The 17,506-nt window shown below is 39.0% G+C and overlaps 1 protein-coding gene across 2 annotated transcripts; it reads right to left on the reverse strand.

Annotated features, from left to right (window-relative positions):
• Window positions 1-173: 173 nt before the first annotated feature.
• Window positions 174-15,137, reverse strand: ccm2 (CCM2 scaffold protein). 2 transcript variants are annotated; one of them, XM_041806150.1, is made up of 10 exons: window positions 8,943-9,070; window positions 8,009-8,185; window positions 7,824-7,907; window positions 7,485-7,668; window positions 3,619-3,755; window positions 3,172-3,307; window positions 2,891-2,948; window positions 2,641-2,776; window positions 2,394-2,532; window positions 174-1,427 (listed from the first exon to the last, which is right to left on the reverse strand). In XM_041806150.1, the coding sequence occupies exons 1-10, from the start codon at window positions 8,952-8,954 to the stop codon at window positions 1,132-1,134; spliced, it is 1,359 nt and encodes a 452-aa protein (XP_041662084.1). In that variant the 5' UTR covers window positions 8,955-9,070; the 3' UTR covers window positions 174-1,131. The 2 variants fall into 2 exon arrangements, with proteins under 2 accessions (XP_041662084.1, XP_041662083.1); XM_041806149.1 differs by lacking the exon at window positions 8,943-9,070 and adding an exon at window positions 14,756-15,137 and having other exon boundaries at window positions 176-1,427.
• Between the last annotated feature and the right edge of the window lie 2,369 nt (window positions 15,138-17,506).

The following is a 17,506-nucleotide window of genomic DNA, read 5'->3' on the forward strand; positions in this document are numbered from 1 at the left end:
CTCCAGCAGCTTAGGTGCATCCAAGCAAATGATCAGTCAGAGAGGATCACGATCAGATGGGAAAAACAGTCAACTCTTGTGTCAGTTTTGATGCAGGAAAGTCAAATAAGATATAACAAACAGCAGTCAGGTGTCAATGCCATGTATTTTTAACATGCAGCTTAGGAAAAAAAAAATGCAGACACAATAGTGTAGCAGTTGTTATTTAATAACCATGAATTAGCAAAACAACTGTAGTTACAGTTCAGGATATTCTGTCTGTGTGTGCAGACAGTTGGCAGCAGTACTGCAGTGTAAAGGCACGATAGATGTCACAAGACATAACATGACCTGCAGGAGATGAAAAAAAAAAATCCAAAATGTACATCAGCCATAACCTAACAGGCTTTGTCAACGCAGTCCCCACTCATTTACTTACACGAGTGAGAATTTCTGTTTTACAGCATTTCCTTGGTCAGTTTGAATAATGCAAAAATATATATAAATGAGTAAACACTGATAACGATAGTGTAAAAACAAAGTGGTACACAAACAAAAATACATATATATATATATATATATATATAGAAAATGTTTCACTCTCACAACAACACACCAATGTGAAATAAAACCATATTCTCCAGGTGGATGAAGCTGATTGACCTAAAGTTACACAAAAGCACAAAACCAGTCCAGCCTCAGTCTTTGCCTTCTATAAACATGCACACAGTCGTCTGATTGACCCTCCAGAGTCTTTGGAGATATTAAATCAGCCTGCCAGAGACTCTGGAGATTGTCGCTACATTGGTGACAGCAGTGGCAGATACTGCCAATAAATGAGTACAAAAATCAAAAGAAGTTTAAAAATAACCCAGAGGCTATGAATCCCTCTGATTGTAAAAATAGCCAACTGACTGCGTCTGCATAAGTGCATTTGTTGACTTCATGTTTTCTGGGTGATAGGTTGAGGTTTATTTTGAGTTCCTAGGGAATAAAGAACGTCCTCTTGACAATTAGAGGAAAATATAATAAAGCTTAGGTCAGTGCTGAGGACCACCTTCATATGGTCCCTTTAGCTCATGCCTTCTGTTCTTTAAAGATGGCTGCCATGTGGTGTCCTCTGTTCAAAAACGTTTCCCTTTCTTTATCCTGTCAGGGTGTCACTCCCTCCTGGTCCATACTGCAGCCCAGAGCCTCGATGTCATTGCTGATGTCCGTGATCATGCGGTCCCACTCATCTCCCTCGGACGCTTCTTGGCCCTCGTCCGAAGCGACGCTTCCTCCGGTTGCTCCATTGCCGTTGGTGGTGGAATCGGAGGCGGAGCTGGCAGTGCGCCGATAACGGCCAAAGCTGTCTGTGATGATACCCCGGCCGTCCTTCACTCCGATGGTCTCAAGGAAATTCTCAAAGTGCTGGCTGTCCTTCTCTGGTATGAAGGGGCGCAGGCCTGTAGGGGCCATTACAAAGCATATGGTCATGGACTGGGGTTGTCATGTCATCTTTTCTGTAGCTAATTTCATCAACATTTATTTTAAAATTAAAACAGATGGATTCATGATATTAAGAAGACGGCATTAGAAATAGTGTCTTGTTTTTTATATTCTGTCTGTTCATGTAGAATGACTATAAGAGAAACTGTTCTTGAAACAACACGGAAACTAACAATAGTGTGGTTTAATGACCAAAAAGGTAGGAATGAAAGTGGTATAGTAAACAACGGTGCAATAACGTTTTTTAAAAAATCAGACAAGTTCAACATAAAGGACAAGTCCAATAGCTGGTAATAATGTCTGATTCCAGAAACAAACAGTGACATACAAAATAGACTCATAACATAAAAAATAGACTCCAATTTTAAATGTTTAAAACGGCTCACTGCACTTATATTTGTTTGACTTTCAAAAAGTGCCATGTTTTGTGCTCTCTAAGTGGTTCAAATTTGGCAAATACCTCCTTTGGTGCCCTCTCAGTGGGTAAAATTTGACATGGTGCCCTCTTTGGTGCTCAAGTGGACAAAGTTCTACAAAATGTCCTTTTTGGTGCCCTCTTGATGGACAAGGGTTGACAAAATGTGCTCTAAATGGCCCTTTTAAATTACCATACATGATAGAGTGCCCTGGAGGGTGCACTTTCAGTGGACAAAAACTGATTAAATGTCCAGTAGTGGAGAAAATGCAATCAACTGCCACAAGTTCCTTAATATCAAGTTATTTTTCACCATTATCCTCCCTAGTGTATTTTTCTGAAATTAATTCCTCTACTGTTTTTACAACAGAGCTAGGTATAATCACATAACAAAAAACATCAACTTAACCCGAATTTCCTAGGATTTCACAGAAAAATGTATTACAACTCAAACATATTCTATCTGTCACTGCATATGAGTCTTAATTTTGGGGAAATCAGGCCATACCAAGTAGAAGAAATTTTCTGCTGTCCCCATAGAGCTGTCGCAGGTTAATGCAGAACTCATGGATGGAGGCACCGTTACGATATTCATGGAGCAGGGTGGCAAACTGCTGGATCTCTTGTGAGGACAGTTTAGTCCGCAACTGGGAAAGAAAGAAAATATATATTTTTAATAAGTACTAATTCAGCTTTAGAGAATATTTTATCAATTTATTCAAATGTGACAAAGAGAGATGGGATGGCTATCATACTGTGGTCATGTAGTCCTGCAGCAGCTCTGCAGCCGTGGTGCTGAGTTCTCCTTCACTCGCTGTCTTTGTCTGGGGAGATGCTGGGGAGGATGCTGATGGAGAGTTTTCTTCAGCCTCCAAGGAGCCCTGGAAAGGACTAAGAGAGAAATGCCCCTTTAGTAAATGGCAGACAAAAATAATCCACTTTGTGTCCGAGTTTGACTAAATCACTGTGGCCAAATCAAAACGATTATAAAGGTAGAACTCTCACAATGTGCCAGCTTCAGCTTCAAAGGCCTCCTTAACATCTACTTTGCTTGAAGAGTCATCTATAAAAACAGAGCAGATAAGTGCAGGGGTGAATCTGACTTGTATGCTTAAACTTCAATCTTTTAAGAACAAAGCAAAACATTACAAAATTCTACATTTCTATATCAATGCTCAATTTACAAAACAGAATTGGTAAGCTTTTTCTGAAAGATAAAATAGTTGTTGTGTAGATGCGTCTCTTTCAATTAATTTCCCTTCAGAAAGCACATTAGTTTCTCTTACCACTGTACAGAGAAAGGTGTCTGGTTGGTGTAGTTGCTCCATCAAAAATGGCTCTGTCTAAGAAGTCGATGGTTGATTCTGTGTAAACGATCTGAAAGACTTGACTGAGCAACAGGCACAGCTCCTCTGCTGCTGCCTGGAAAAAAACAAAACAAAACAAAACAAAACAAAACAATGCACTTGTATCATGAACCTTTTGTGAACACAAGATAAGGTGACAAGGCATGAATGTTTCCAACATCAATGAAACAGTAATTTGAACTGGGAAATTCAGCATTTCTTTCAGATTTAATCCTGACAATTGAAATTCTACACAGCTCTCAGTACTTTATAAACTAAGGTACACCACAGTTTGGCTACCAGTGGTAACTGTACCAGGGAAACCCTCTTATTTCTATTATAGTATTCCATTCACTCATGTTGTGAGCCACAGATGTAAGACAATACCTTATTATCAACAGCCAGCACAAGCAGACAGCAGACCTCTACAAGCACAGCTCCACTCTCTGATAGAGAGCTCAGGGTCTGAGACTTGTTGAGATCAGGACATGAGCTGGGACAAGGAGAACCTCCTGAATCCTGGGCTGAAAAACAGAGAAAAATTAATTCTTTTATATTTCATTTTACAATGTTGCCAGCTCAACAGACACTAGGGCTGACAGCTTTCATTCGACTGGTTGGACGGTTTGTCGATACGCTCTCATCCAAGAGTCAGAGAAAGAATGTAGTCCTGGGCAATACAGGCAGAGAGGCGCACAAAGTGAAGCAGATAATGTTATATTCTGATAGTTTCACAGCGGTTACGCTGTAAGCAACATATCTCACACTTGACCTAAAGATGCAGGCTTTTTTTTTAACTGAAGTTGCGCTGCTGAGTGTTTCTGCTCTGCCCTCCATCAGAGCCCCATCTTCTGTGGCCTGTTTAGTTCACCGGTCAGTAAATACGTGTTATTGTCCGTTTATCATCAGATTAAAATGTTCACGTCAGCGTTAGTGTCTGTAACAGACAGACAGAAAGCTGAAGAGAGAAAAGATTATGTCTCCAGCTCACTTCACCTCAGGAAACAAATGCTGCATGCTGTCTGATGAATGCTTGTTAATTTCACAGCGTGGGCTGGAGCAAGTGATCCTGTTTGTAGTTATCCTGATAAATTAATGTAAACAACTGTCTGAGGATATTTTATTGGCTATATAATGCTGAAGAGTTATTGTGCCGTGATCACGGAAATTATATGGTTAAAGGCAGGTGCTGATCTGCTCTGAGTCAGCTGTTATTAGAACAACATCATGAGGATAAAAATATTTAATAATGCCGTTGTATTATAATTGTTATATTGATTTTTAAGATCATTCAGACTACCAGAACGACCAACAGATTAGTTGGTGTGTGGGTGTAATTTCAGTTGCCCAAGATTTTCTTAGGTTGACTACAGCCCAAACAGGCACTATGGAAATTTTTTGAAAAAACAAATCTGATTCTTTGATTTTTTTAAGCCATACTATTTGCCCCATAATTTCAATTATAGCTAGTTTTGTTTCCAGAGAAATGTTTCCAGATGCCTGCTTTTCCCCTTACATTTATTTTTCATTGTTGCCCAACAAAGAACCAGAAGAACCTGGAATAAATACTAAGCACAAATTCTTAAAGAGTGTTGAATCAGAGAGTAAACAAGATGGGTAATTCCAGAGTAGATGATCACAGTGTGAAAGCCCAGCTACAAAATGAAAGATCCTTAGACTATAAAGAAAACCTATGTACAACTATATTCATTAGTTTTGTTGATCAATTAGGGGCGAGATCTAAATTGTTTTATAATTATGCAGAGCAACTCCCAACCCTGTTAATGACATCCTAAAGGGACATTTTTTAACTCGCCTCAGCCAAATATCTCATTATTCTTTAACAACTTGATTTTATCATCTCGACACAGACAGGCTAATCTAATCTTAAAGGAGACATATTTTACCCTCTTAAGACAAGTTCATATTGGTCTCAGAGGTCCCCAAAACGTGCCTGTGAAGTTTGCCGCTGAAAAACACTCTAGTATAGGATTTTTGCATGTCTAAAACCCCCTCTGTTTCAGCCCTTCTCAGAACAAGCTGTTTCTGTGTCTGTGGCTTTAAATGTTAATTAGCTGTCTGACTCCACCCCTGACCACACCCCTCTCAGGAAATGGATGTTGCACTCCTGATGTTACAATGGATGTTTCTCACTTCTCTAATTATAAGGCTTGGGTCTTTGGCATGAGTCTTTTCCTTGAGCCGTAGTCCCGCCCACCAGAGACTCACGGAGAGACTGAAAAATCGACGCGGAAGACTGAAGCCATAAGACCGACGATTAACGGTCCATGGGACGTCCTTCCTCTGCAGCGTCACTTGAAAAGATGTCAGTTTATGATGACGGTGCCAGCTGATCATCAATCAGCTGATCATCAATCAGCTGTCAGGAGGCAGAAACAGCTGTGTCTGCATAATTTGTGCTGTATTAATTCTAAACAAATCTCCACATTTACAGTGTCTGGTCTCAGAGTGGATCAGAAAACCCCTGCATGAAGAGAAACCTGCAGAAAACATCAGAAGTTTTAAAGGCTCAATAACTGATGAGCCGGGATTTTAAAAAGTGTTTGAAATTAGCATTTATAGTGAAATATTGAGAATATATTTAATAAAATCAATAATAAAGAGTGAATCAGTGGAGTTTAATTTCGACTTGTTTTCTGATTCACCTTCAAACATCAAACATGTTAAAAGCTCATAAAATCAACCTTCTGTCAGTGTTTGGTGGGAAAGGGAAGATTTATATCTGATTCTTTTGATTTTATGGGCTTTCAACATGTTTGATGTTTGAAGGTGAATCAGAAAACTTATCAAATATTAAACTCCTTACTGATGCACTCTTTATTATTGATTTTGGCAAATATATTCTCAATATTTCACTGTAAATGCTTATTTCAAACACTTTTAAAATACCAGCCCATCAGTTATTGAGCCTTTAAAACTTCTGATGTTTATATTCTGTTAAGAGTCCGTTGAGTTCGCTTATCGTCTGTTATAAACTCCGTTTCTCCTCCATTATTTATCTCTGCTGGTGCTGTAAAGTTTCACTGACATCCACTGTGTAGCAGCGTCCAATCAGAGAGTGATATCCAATAAGGGGGCGTGGCTCTGAGTAAAAAGAGTTCCAGGAAGCCTGCTCTCATGTGTCTTTGCTCATCGGTCTTCAAATCTCAGTCCTCGGTCTTATGGCTTGGGTCTTAAAATCCTGTAAGAGCTTTGGCACGGTCTTTAAGATGGTGGATCGGAAACTACTTCCGGTTCGGGTGATTCTGTAGGACCGAGGACCTATCTATAAGAGACTTGGCATCCGGCTAATGTTACAGAAACTTTTATCCAAAATTAACGACCTGACTGAGATTTGAACCATCAATCTCCCAGACAAAAGTCAGCAGGGTAACCCACTGAGCTATCCAGCATCTCAGCTAGCTGCTGAGAGGAAGATCAGGAGAGGATCGTGGAACTTTCTTCCAAACAGGTAGGCCAACCAAACCTGGGGGTGGGTGCTTACTCCCCATGTGACATCATGAGGGTAAAATCTGAGAACAGCTTGTTTTAGGACACATTTTCTGAAAGGTGGAGAAAGAGAGGGTGGAAGGGAATGGATTTTTCTGGTACTTGAGGGGATTGTAACCTGACATGCCAGATGGATTTGTTTCACACATCCATCTAGGAAAGCTTCTATAGGAAACGTTTGAGAAAAGGCAGAGGCTTTGGAAAAAAAATCGGAGTGTGATTGGATGAACGTTCTGTCTGTCACATCTCTACGGGCCAATAGGAGCAACAAAACACAGGACGAAGCAGCTATTGAGCTGCGCGTGCGCAGCTACTGAGGAATAACGCGAAACATGGCGACTATAGACACGAAGTACTCGACTTTTGTCATTTTTGAAAAGAAAACAACTCACTGCTCGTCTGTTCTTTTAATGAAGAAATGTCGTCAAGTTCTGATAAAACTTACGCTTAAGCAGCATCCACGCCCTAATTGCACCAGCCTCTTGCTGCTGCTTACTTACGTCATGACTCTGCCGTGTCTGAAAGTACTACCCCTTGTCGCTGATTGGTCCTGTCACTTTCTAACCGGGCCCAAACAGTTCAGATGGGAGCTTTGCAAGATGGACTGGCCAGTGAAAAACAAGGAAATGGGCATATCCATCTGCTTTGCAAGGTTAAGGGGATTGTGGACAGGCCAGGGGCACATATGTTTGTTAGAAAATCCTGAAAAAGTGATTTTTGCTCAATATGTACCCTTTAAGTACCTGTTTTGATCACGACAAGGTGCAAAGAATCATCCCTGATGTAGGAGACAGCAGCGATGTCATGGATTGGCACTCTAAGTATGATGTCCTCTCCATCACGCCAAACAAGCTTTATGTTGTACGCCGACAAGCTCACCACTGCATCCTGCTCTGACGTCAGCTGGCCTGCCAACTGATGGGACTTCTGGCAATCACAGAAGCACATACTCAGGTACTTAAATCACCGTATCTGACAAATTTAATACAATGATGTACCTCTAATAAGCAAAAACATTAAACTTTAATGAACTGTGTATACTCTTTAGATGCACAGAGATTAACTATTAATTAAAAACTCACCCTTGCAGTGTCAATGAGCTGCAGCACTTCTGTGCGACTTGAGGGATTCAAGTATCCTGGAACCGATGTCAGCTGCCCCAAGTACTGCAGCATAGACAATGCACATCATTTTAACTACTTTTCTCTTCTATTTGAAAAATATCACAACATACTTGTGGGAACTTCATGTCTCAGCATGTACTCACTTTGACTTCCTTCTCAATGTAGTCATTGAGCAGGATGTCAGGGTCGATGCGGTGATCAGGCTGAGAAAGCGAGAAGGTGTGGAGGGCCCTGCGCTCGGTGGCTTTCTCCTGGGCCTTCTTGTCTCTCCCCTTCTCTCCTTTCAGGAAGACTCGCTTGAATGGAGACACGATACCAGGCTGAGAATAAAGACAGAATACAGCAGGGAGGAGAAAATGAGATCATCACACTGTAAGTAATTACAATCAGTTTCTACGGGTAGGTGACATTACAGACTATAAATAACTGGTAGTTTCAGTTTGTCTGCACTACATTTTCAGCTATTCAAATCAACAACACATGTATTGGGGTGATGCAGTTTTCTTGTAACACTAGAACAACTGCAATTCTTTGGCAACTAAAAACCTTTCAAAACTTTGGCTTAATGTTGTACTAGAACACCTTTCATTTTCTGCTGATAGGGCTTCCCATCTGTGCAGGGAGCTGCAGACACAGCAGATGGGACTCTCACAGTGCAGTGTGCAGCCTTCTGTGTTACCCAATATGTGTTGCTCAAGTGTCAACAATAGCATGTGCAAAGGGAAACTCTTCATCTTGCAACACTTATGGGGTTACAGTTAAAGTCTGAGTTAAGAAACCTGACAGGGAATCACTTACATCTAAACCCTGAACACCTACCAGGAGCTGCAACAGACTGGTTGTCATAAGACAAAATCCAGTTTTAGTTCTACATTTACTATTGGTTTGCTTGCATGTAGAAAGATCAATCTTTAGCACGTGTATCTCCTTGCTCAATTTGTACATTTTAGCTCCATTAGAGAGCTCAGTTAAGTGACACAAACAAAAAATATGATCCATTTCACTCAGACATTGAACCTTCTCATAGAGCACAACATTTCAAACATGTTTCTAGACACAGATTGTTATAAAGCCTACCTCGTTCTCCATGAAACCAAGCAAACATCGAGCACACAGCCTGGCTATAGATGCTGCGATGGTCACTCTGACTAAACTAGTCACCTGCTGCTTCCACTTACACTCGGCGACAGCTGCCAACCAGTGACAAACACCATCAAGCGGAGTGTGTTTGTGTGTGAGGGGTGTGACCCCAGCAGAGGAAGTGTTTCTGTCTTTCTACTCAGGCATAAGAACAGGAAGAGGACTAGCCACAGTTTCCTGTGATGACACGTGCAGCTATGCTTTGAATTCTCACTGAAAATCTGCAGAGGACTTCTCAAGCTGTTTTCAAAAACTTCTCAACAGTTACTAAATTGCAGTGTATGGTGTGAGAGGTTTTATAATAGTCATAATTTTAGCTGTTAGTGATTGCTTGACTCACTCACTCATCTGATCTCCAACAGAAAGTCCATAGGCATCACTGCTAAACCACAGAAAAAAATTGCTTACTGTATAGCTATTCGATTAACTAACTACAGACATGACATCTGCAGCATTAACACTGTAAATTTCATGTGATGAAAAGTATAGACAAACACATTTTCAGCCCCCTTATTACATATTCAGTTAATCAACTTTACTTTATAAGCAGAAATCCCAGCAAAAAGGCTCAAGCTTTCCTCTCTAGAGTCATAAACTCATCTCTACCCATTCAAAACCAAGCACAGACTCAAATATATGACCCTTATTTGAAGCTTCATCACTATTTAACATAATAAAGCCCGTTAACATGAACACAACAACAAATGCAAAAAAAAGCCAGATGTGTTTGACTCTTGCAACATTTTTTTTATATTATTTTAAGACTCCTTAAATGTGTACAACAACCTCCACCAGTATATTATTTATCTGTATGAAACTTGTGAAGACACATGCATTAACATTTAATGGCTTCTCCTTGTGAAATGTGAGACAGGAGCTACTGCAGGTGACCCTGGTGTAAGGTGAACAAGCTCCTTATTTTGGCAAGTCTCTTTACAAAGAAACAGACACTGTATGGCATCTTCAACACTGAAAGCCAAGGTATCAGACAACGGGCCCAATGGGACTGTGCAACTGTCTCACACACTCGACTTAGAGCTGTGAGACTCATTATCATCATAATGCTGTTCATAAATCTACTATTTACACTCAACCAGTGTTGAGTTCCCAGTATTTAGGCTAAATTTTTGTACACAGAAAGTAAGGGCAGACTTTCTCTGAAACTTGGGAGAGAAGAACAGAGGAAATGGAACATAAATAAAATGGACTAATAATACCATTTAAATGATTTGGGATGCACAGATGCATTGGTTTAACATCTACATTGGTCAATACTGGCCCCCTGGACAAACATCCGCCACTGGCAAAAATATTATGGGCTAGAACTGATGACAGTAGCCAATCTCTATCTGTTGTTTCCTAAAAATTTTATTTCTGGCATTTAGCACACCAAAAGGCTGTTTAAGAGAAAAGATTGATTATTTGGCAGACGGCAGATAAGTTCAACCCATCCAGGTACTTTGCCCAAACATTGCTGGCCCCAAACCATTCTGGATAAAAACAACCAAGCAAAATGAATGGCTGTAAGCAACAAATCAAGAGGGTCATTCACAATTTATAAGTTTAAAATACAAAAAATTACACTTTAATAAATATTGAGATCCAAAAGCATGTGGGTTATGATTAAAATATAACATTTCGGAACTGTGACTGGCATATTAAAATCATAAAACTAAGTTTTATGTGTACAGGAGTGTCAGTTCACTCTCTCTTAAATTGGACAAACAGCCCCATCTTGTGACTGGAGATGTCACACACTAACATCATGTACCTATGTATTTTAACTGTTACATGAGATATTCTTAACTTTTAAAACATCATTAATATGCTAGTGAATGTGTAAAAAATCTGCTTATAGGCAGGCAGACTGCAGCTCCTGCTTTTACAGAGCCCCATATAACCCTCTCTAGTTTCTGCCCAAAGACACAGAGCTCTCCTTTAAAGCTCCTTCATCAGTTGAGGATAAAAACATGTGGTAAATTCTGTTTTTTAAATATCTGACGCACAACACACAACCAAGTAGCGTTTAATCCCGTTACTACTATTGTTTTCTAATGTACTGCCATTCAGACATCGGGCCAAATTTCACCTAAATGGGGGCATGGTCACTCCAGATAGCAGGAAGTGATGTAGCACTGTTCCTATCAATATGATCTGTTAGAAAATGATGAGAAAAAATATTTGCACTGTTGGATTTTTACACTGAAGAAAAAAAAATCCACTGGAATCTGTACCATATTGGCCACTGGTAAAATTGTAATTTTGAGCATAATATCAGCCCTAATGTTTACAGTCAGCTCATCTCTAATGATTTTAACATTTTACTATATGTCTTTTAACTCACTGAGTGCCATTGACATATATAAACGTCAGTGTTTTTTCGGCAGCTGGCACAAGGGGGCGCTCTTACGCAACCTGTGAGTAATTTTAGGGTTTCTGGGATATGTAGTCAGATGTCTATGGTCAGAACACAGAAGAGATGGTAGATCAAAGCCACAGAGATAGGAGGTGGAGACCCTGGGGTCAAAGAGCAGAGCGATCGGTGGTAATCTAAGCTAAAAGTTCTAAAATAGACGTTCGAAGAAACTTTAAACTTTTGCCTGAGAAATCGCTTACTCACTGAAACCGACACTGAACTTAACGACAGCGAGTCCAGGGATCAGCGCTTTCATTCATCTGCCTCGGCCGGCCAAGAGGCTAAAGAATGCTGCGAGGTCTGCCCCGTGCATCGGAGAAATAAGGCAGCCTCTTGCAAGCTGGATGCATACAGCAACGACACTTCAGAGACTGACTTTTCCGACCCAGACTCTGAGGAATGGCTGCCGAGTGAGCAGAGCAGATTTTGTTCTCCGTCCTAGAGCGACGGAGGTAAGTTAACGTTAGAAACCCACTGATTATTCAGCCAAATTTATCGAATGAAACTATCACTAATACGTTCCTGCTCTGTGATTTCAGAAGCAGACTTGCGAGAAGAGCAAGCCCCATGCAGTTCTACAACACCGTCTGTTGGCAGAAAAAGAGGTAAGAACAAAAAACTTCAATATTAATTATTATTATATATACAAAACATATTTTATATTATATCACTTCTATAATTTACAGGCAGTGCCAAGGGACACGCAAGCAGAAGAGGACATGGGTGTATAGGGGGGTTCCATGGAGGCTGTCCAGTTCCAGAGTAAGAATGACAGTGACTGGAAGCATTGTTATTTATTTTATATAACATTTGTAATATAATTTTTAGATGTCTTTTATGCCATTGAAGGCAAAATTATAACATTCAAATTACTGTTTTACTTGACAGACTCCCTTTCACAAAAATACATTTTTCTCAACTTTCTAGAAATAAGTGGTCTTTTTGGTGAAACTAGCCTCTATTCAACTTCAGATAAATCAAGAACAGAACAAGGTGCAAACAAATGTTTTTTTTTCCATGATAAAATAGAGGGTTTCTTCTTTCATTTGAGCTATTTGGTGTTTTCAGAGTCATAGTACAAAATATTCTGTGGGTCTTGAAAGATGACTCAAAATGGCCAAAAACACTGGCACAAGCCACTTTCCATTTCATAAAAGGGCAGGCATTCAATGAGTTAATAAGTAATGATAAATCACTTCACATGTAAATGTATGTTCTATTTTTAATTCCAATCTTAAAAATCAAAAGACAATGCCACATTACACAATAATAATATTAATAATATTAATAATAATATATATGTTTACTGCTACTGCTTCTGCTTATTATTGTTAAGACAGAAATTGTGATACAAAAACAAAAAAGAAAAAAATTAGAGAGAATTTCTATCCTTGATATTTACAACTGCAATGGACAAGGGGTTGAAGAATTGAAGAGGATGTCATTGCCAGAAGCTAATGCACAGGATGTCAGGGTCGCTAATGGGGCCCTTTGGTCCTTGCAAGGAAAAATTTGAGACCTCTGAGCTAGAACCTTTTCCTGCCTACCAGCACTTGGATAAAATTAGGACCTTCTTCATTCTTAATTTTTGAGTGTTTTCATGCATAATAGCAACAGCTGTTCTTAAAGTTAGCCAACATAATGATGCAAGATATCATACTGTGTTCACGTCTAATGATTATGGAATTTTTTTTTTTTCAAAAACTGCATTTTTTAATCAGAATATCATTATTTAAAGACATGAAAAAAATTGTTTCAATATTGAGTTCATATAAAACCAGTCAAAGTGATAGTAACAATCCTCTATGTTGTCGTAAAAAAGGGGGCTGAGCTTTCACTTCAACCTATAATTGTGTCATATCAGAACTCATTCTGTACAGCGGGGTAACTACTGTTCACCGTCATGACCTAGTGATACCAAGAGAAACTGTATCAACCTGTATATAATGGTGATTCTTACATTGAACCTAACAAACAAACAGATAAAACACATGTTTTAATGCATCAATGCACTATCCGTTATCAGAATGGGGTTCTAATCAGTTTTGGACATCACAGTAAAACACTATTAAAAACTACAGGAAAACATAATAATGACTAAAGGGCTAAAAAAAAATCAGCTTTACCTTATGAACATCCAAAAGGCTGATACACTTTTTATCTAAAAATTAATCTAGAACATGTTTTGCCACTACAAAGCAGCTTAGGGTTAGTGATCATGTGCTTTGAGCACTGGTTTTAATGCCTTATCCAAGATAAAACAGACTTTGGGAAACTTAAGATTGCTGACAAAACATTTCCTATCAATAACATACCCGTTCCAACACTAGCATATCACTGCAACACCACCAAAATTTCCCTTCAGATTAGAAGAGAGCTGAAAATGGGAAGCAACAAAAGTGAATTTGTTCTGGAAAAACAATGGGATGACCAGTGCAGTCACAGAAAAGATGTTAACCTAGACACCACACCTGTTTAAAAACTTCTAAGGCTGTGAGGGCTTGTCAAAGTCATGCCCTGCCCTTCAGTTTCCCCCTGTACCAACCACGGGAACAACAGAGGATAAAATGTCCCTTGTGTCCGCTTGGAGACACAGTGGGAAGAAAGGATAAAAGACACGTCTGCTACATGTCTGAACAAAAAGATCTGTCTCCATATTAAACGGGATCATTAGGCAGTATGTGGTGTATGTGTCAGAGGGGGCAGGATGGTGTGAACAAGCCAGGAGTGCTGATTCCCTTTAGCATGAGTGACACTGATAACTGCTGCTTCTGACAGCTGATGTCGAGCACACAGATCTCCTATGATCCATGTCTCAACATAACAACCAGGGTTATTACTGTAGGAAATCTGCTGGTGCTTCCACGGCCTATCTGATGCTATTGTTACTGTGGTTTAACATCACCTAACCTCACTGCTAAATATAGCACCATTGATATATAGAGGTCAAAACAACGTTTACTAATATTTACCTTTAATACACCTTCATTAACAGAGCATACAACTATACACTGCAGAGCTAACGGGACAAAATTTGAAGAAATGACAACTTTTTGAGTTTAAATCGCCGTCACATTTGTAAATCAACTGTTATTACTTTACTAAGTCTCTCTTTAAGATGAATCTGGTGGTATTGACCAAACTTTTCTTCATTTAAGGCAATAGATATGTTGTAAACCCACCCATAACTGTTGGCGTTTTATCCGTTACTTTACTTTATGGTTAGTTAAACTTAGCCAGCTAGCAGCCAAGCTAGCCTTGATTGGCCATCTAGTTAGTCAGCATGCTAGCTAGTTTACCCCCACTTCAAAGTGGTATCAAACACTCGTCTTACCTTTTTCACTTTTTTCACATCTTCCTCCATTTCTATTTGAGGGTCCCCTTCTTCATATTCACTTCAGCTTGGAGACCAAGGAGAGGCAAGGCATAGCTTCCGAAGCTCTTTAACCAGCACTCATCTGACAAGTAGTTAGCCTGCTAGCCTAGCCTAGCATTGGTAAAGTGATGCCCGAAATTGTAACAGTGAGGAAAATGCCATTCCTGTTTCAGTACTTTCCTACAATGATGAGGAAAAAATGCCGCCGTATGTAGAGCAAGTAAACAGTACGTATCGGCGCCGTTACAGCATCGGTACAAGTGTTAAATAAGGAGGAAAAACTCGGATAAAACTGGCAAAACTTTTCAACGGAGCCGCCATTTTGGGCGTTAAACTGTGGTCCAGCATGCTTTGCTATGCTCAAACCAAAACAGCTGCTGCTGTGTGACTGTATACCGCCGAGTGCTGGAAGTGAGAAGAAAAGCTTTTGAAATGTTTATATCTTCGTGGGGATAACAATGGAGGCTCTGTAAGCTGCTAATTTTAATTAAATGACAGAAATTTGAGTAGGTGGGCAGGGGTTATCTCAACAGGTGCCTATTTGAACGAGCTTAGCTGTTAAGTCTTTCAAATCCTGCCAGTGATACCTATATATTACCTTATCTGCTTAAACTGCTTTAGAACAACTTTGAACTCTAAGAAAAACCCATTTATACACTTCTGCTTGCCTTAGAAAGCCCTACATTTTCCCACTTCAATTAAGGCCAAATAAAGCCTCTGCTCTTATGATTTTTTATTTTATATCCAGTAAGTTATTCCTTAAAGATTTGGGTTTTATTTTTTGAAAAGCCTTTTGGGAATTGGCTTAAAATAAATGTTTGACAACGTGGCTGTTGAAATACAATACAATTTATTGTTCAATTTCTAAGAGAAGATGAAAAATTTGAGGCGTTTGGTTTGCTTGCCATTTACAGTACCTTTTTCATGTCTTATGTTTATTAGGAGAAGAATGGAGACAATGAGTATGTCATCATATGTCATGTGTACATACTGCAAGATAATCTGGAGGATGGAAAAAGACAAGGCACTAATAATGTTGGCAGCAGGAGTGTCAACAAAAAAAGGTTGGTCCTTTTCTTTCTGTATGCCCACTTTCTATGTAAGACACCCAGGAACTGTTTATTTCTGGCATTTTTGGTTATTTGTGAGCTTGTTGGGTAAATAGTTAAAATGAAATGAGGAACCAGAACCACAGTTATCAGTTCATCTTGTAATGTTTGATTTCCTTTACTGGATGACATTTAAATCTCACTCAATAACTGGAGTTTTATTTTTATTTGAATTCATTTAAGAGTATTTTTTTAAATAATGGCTAGGTTAAACCACTTTAAATCATTTAAGATTCCTCTTTGTTTTTGTGGAATCCATCCTATGACTCCCCTTCAGAGTCTCCCAACCCCTCCTGGGGGGTCCTGACCCCTACTTTGTGAACCACTGTTTCAGAGGAAGACTATTGAACCTGTCAGTCAGACATCCATTGAGCCATAAACTGCTCCTATAGGTCAGATAGTGCAAGATATCCTCTATTTCAACATATTTTGTTTCAGTATTCAAAATAATTGAATTTAGAATTATTTAGAAAGCCCAACATTGACATAGTTAAACCATTAGTCTCACCTTGATGGTCATCTCTCTCTCTCTTTTTGGTATTTTTTCCCTGTTAAAAGTGCACTGTGTAATTTTTAGCCATGTAGGATTTAGAAGAACAAACTTGGTACATATAAACAGTAGTACAAAAAATATGTTTGTCTAGATTAAGCGTTTAATCTCCTGAATATATTAATTGTTTATATCTTATTAACTTAGATAAGTCTTTTATAGGTAGGGGTCCCTCTATGGAGTCTGCCATCTTGGATTTTTGCCATTTTCATGTTTCTATAGCAACACAAAGGGGAGCAAATAACAGAAATCTATGTTTTGTGTTTTTTAAATTCTACTGGTTACCACAGTTACCACCAGAAGTGAGCATCACAATCTGGACTCTGAGTGTTTGATGTTAATATTCCCTAATTTTACACGCTGCACCTTTAATATCAGAAATCCCCATCAGTTATTATACATGCATTTGTTTGTTGAAATTACATGCAGTAACTAATTCTCATCATAACTCCTAATAATTTGAACCTGGATTCACCAGATCAATGCGATTCAAAACCCTGGTGTGGGTGGGAGGACATCTCACTTGCTCCTTTTTAATATCTTCCCTGTCAGGTGCAAACTCAATATCTCCAAAATAACAACTTTTCAAGAAATGAAAAATAAATAAAACAGTATTTTCTTTGAATTAAACACTGCATATCAAAGCTGACATTATGCTCATCTGTATTTTCAGTATGTGCCATTGAATTTTTGACCTGTGAATATGGACATAGCCTATAGGAGTTACTGCTTTACAAAGCACCTCCAATCCAACAGGTACAGGGTTTACACACAGGCTCTTTTGACAGTTTTCATCAGTTCAAAAGGACCAACAGCACTGATTTATTGGAGGGAAAAATCATGAACTGGAGATATGAGGTTTCTGCCCCACAGTGATGATATATAGGATCTAATAATATTTACCAGTCTGTTTCCACATTTAGTCCAGATTGTGTGGAGAATACTTTGCACATACTGAAAATGTATTGCATTTGCTTTAATCTGAAATGTGAAGAAAGCATGCAAATGTAAGAACTACCAAATTGCACTTTCAAATACTATATTTATTTT

The sequence above is a fragment of the Cheilinus undulatus genome, linkage group 14 (assembly GCF_018320785.1).
Source record: "Cheilinus undulatus linkage group 14, ASM1832078v1, whole genome shotgun sequence".
Lineage (NCBI taxonomy): Eukaryota > Metazoa > Chordata > Actinopteri > Labriformes > Labridae > Cheilinus > Cheilinus undulatus.

Coding starts and splice junctions, on each gene's coding strand:
- ccm2 (XM_041806149.1), bottom strand. CDS start 14,785: ATGGAGGAAGATGTGAAAAAAGTGAAAAAG. Junction 3,308..3,618: donor TGCTGGCTGTTGATAATAAG/GTATTGTCTTAC, acceptor GTTTTTTTCCAG/GCAGCAGCAGAGGAGCTGTG. Junction 2,533..2,640: donor TGCAGGACTACATGACCACA/GTATGATAGCCA, acceptor TTTCTTTCCCAG/TTGCGGACTAAACTGTCCTC.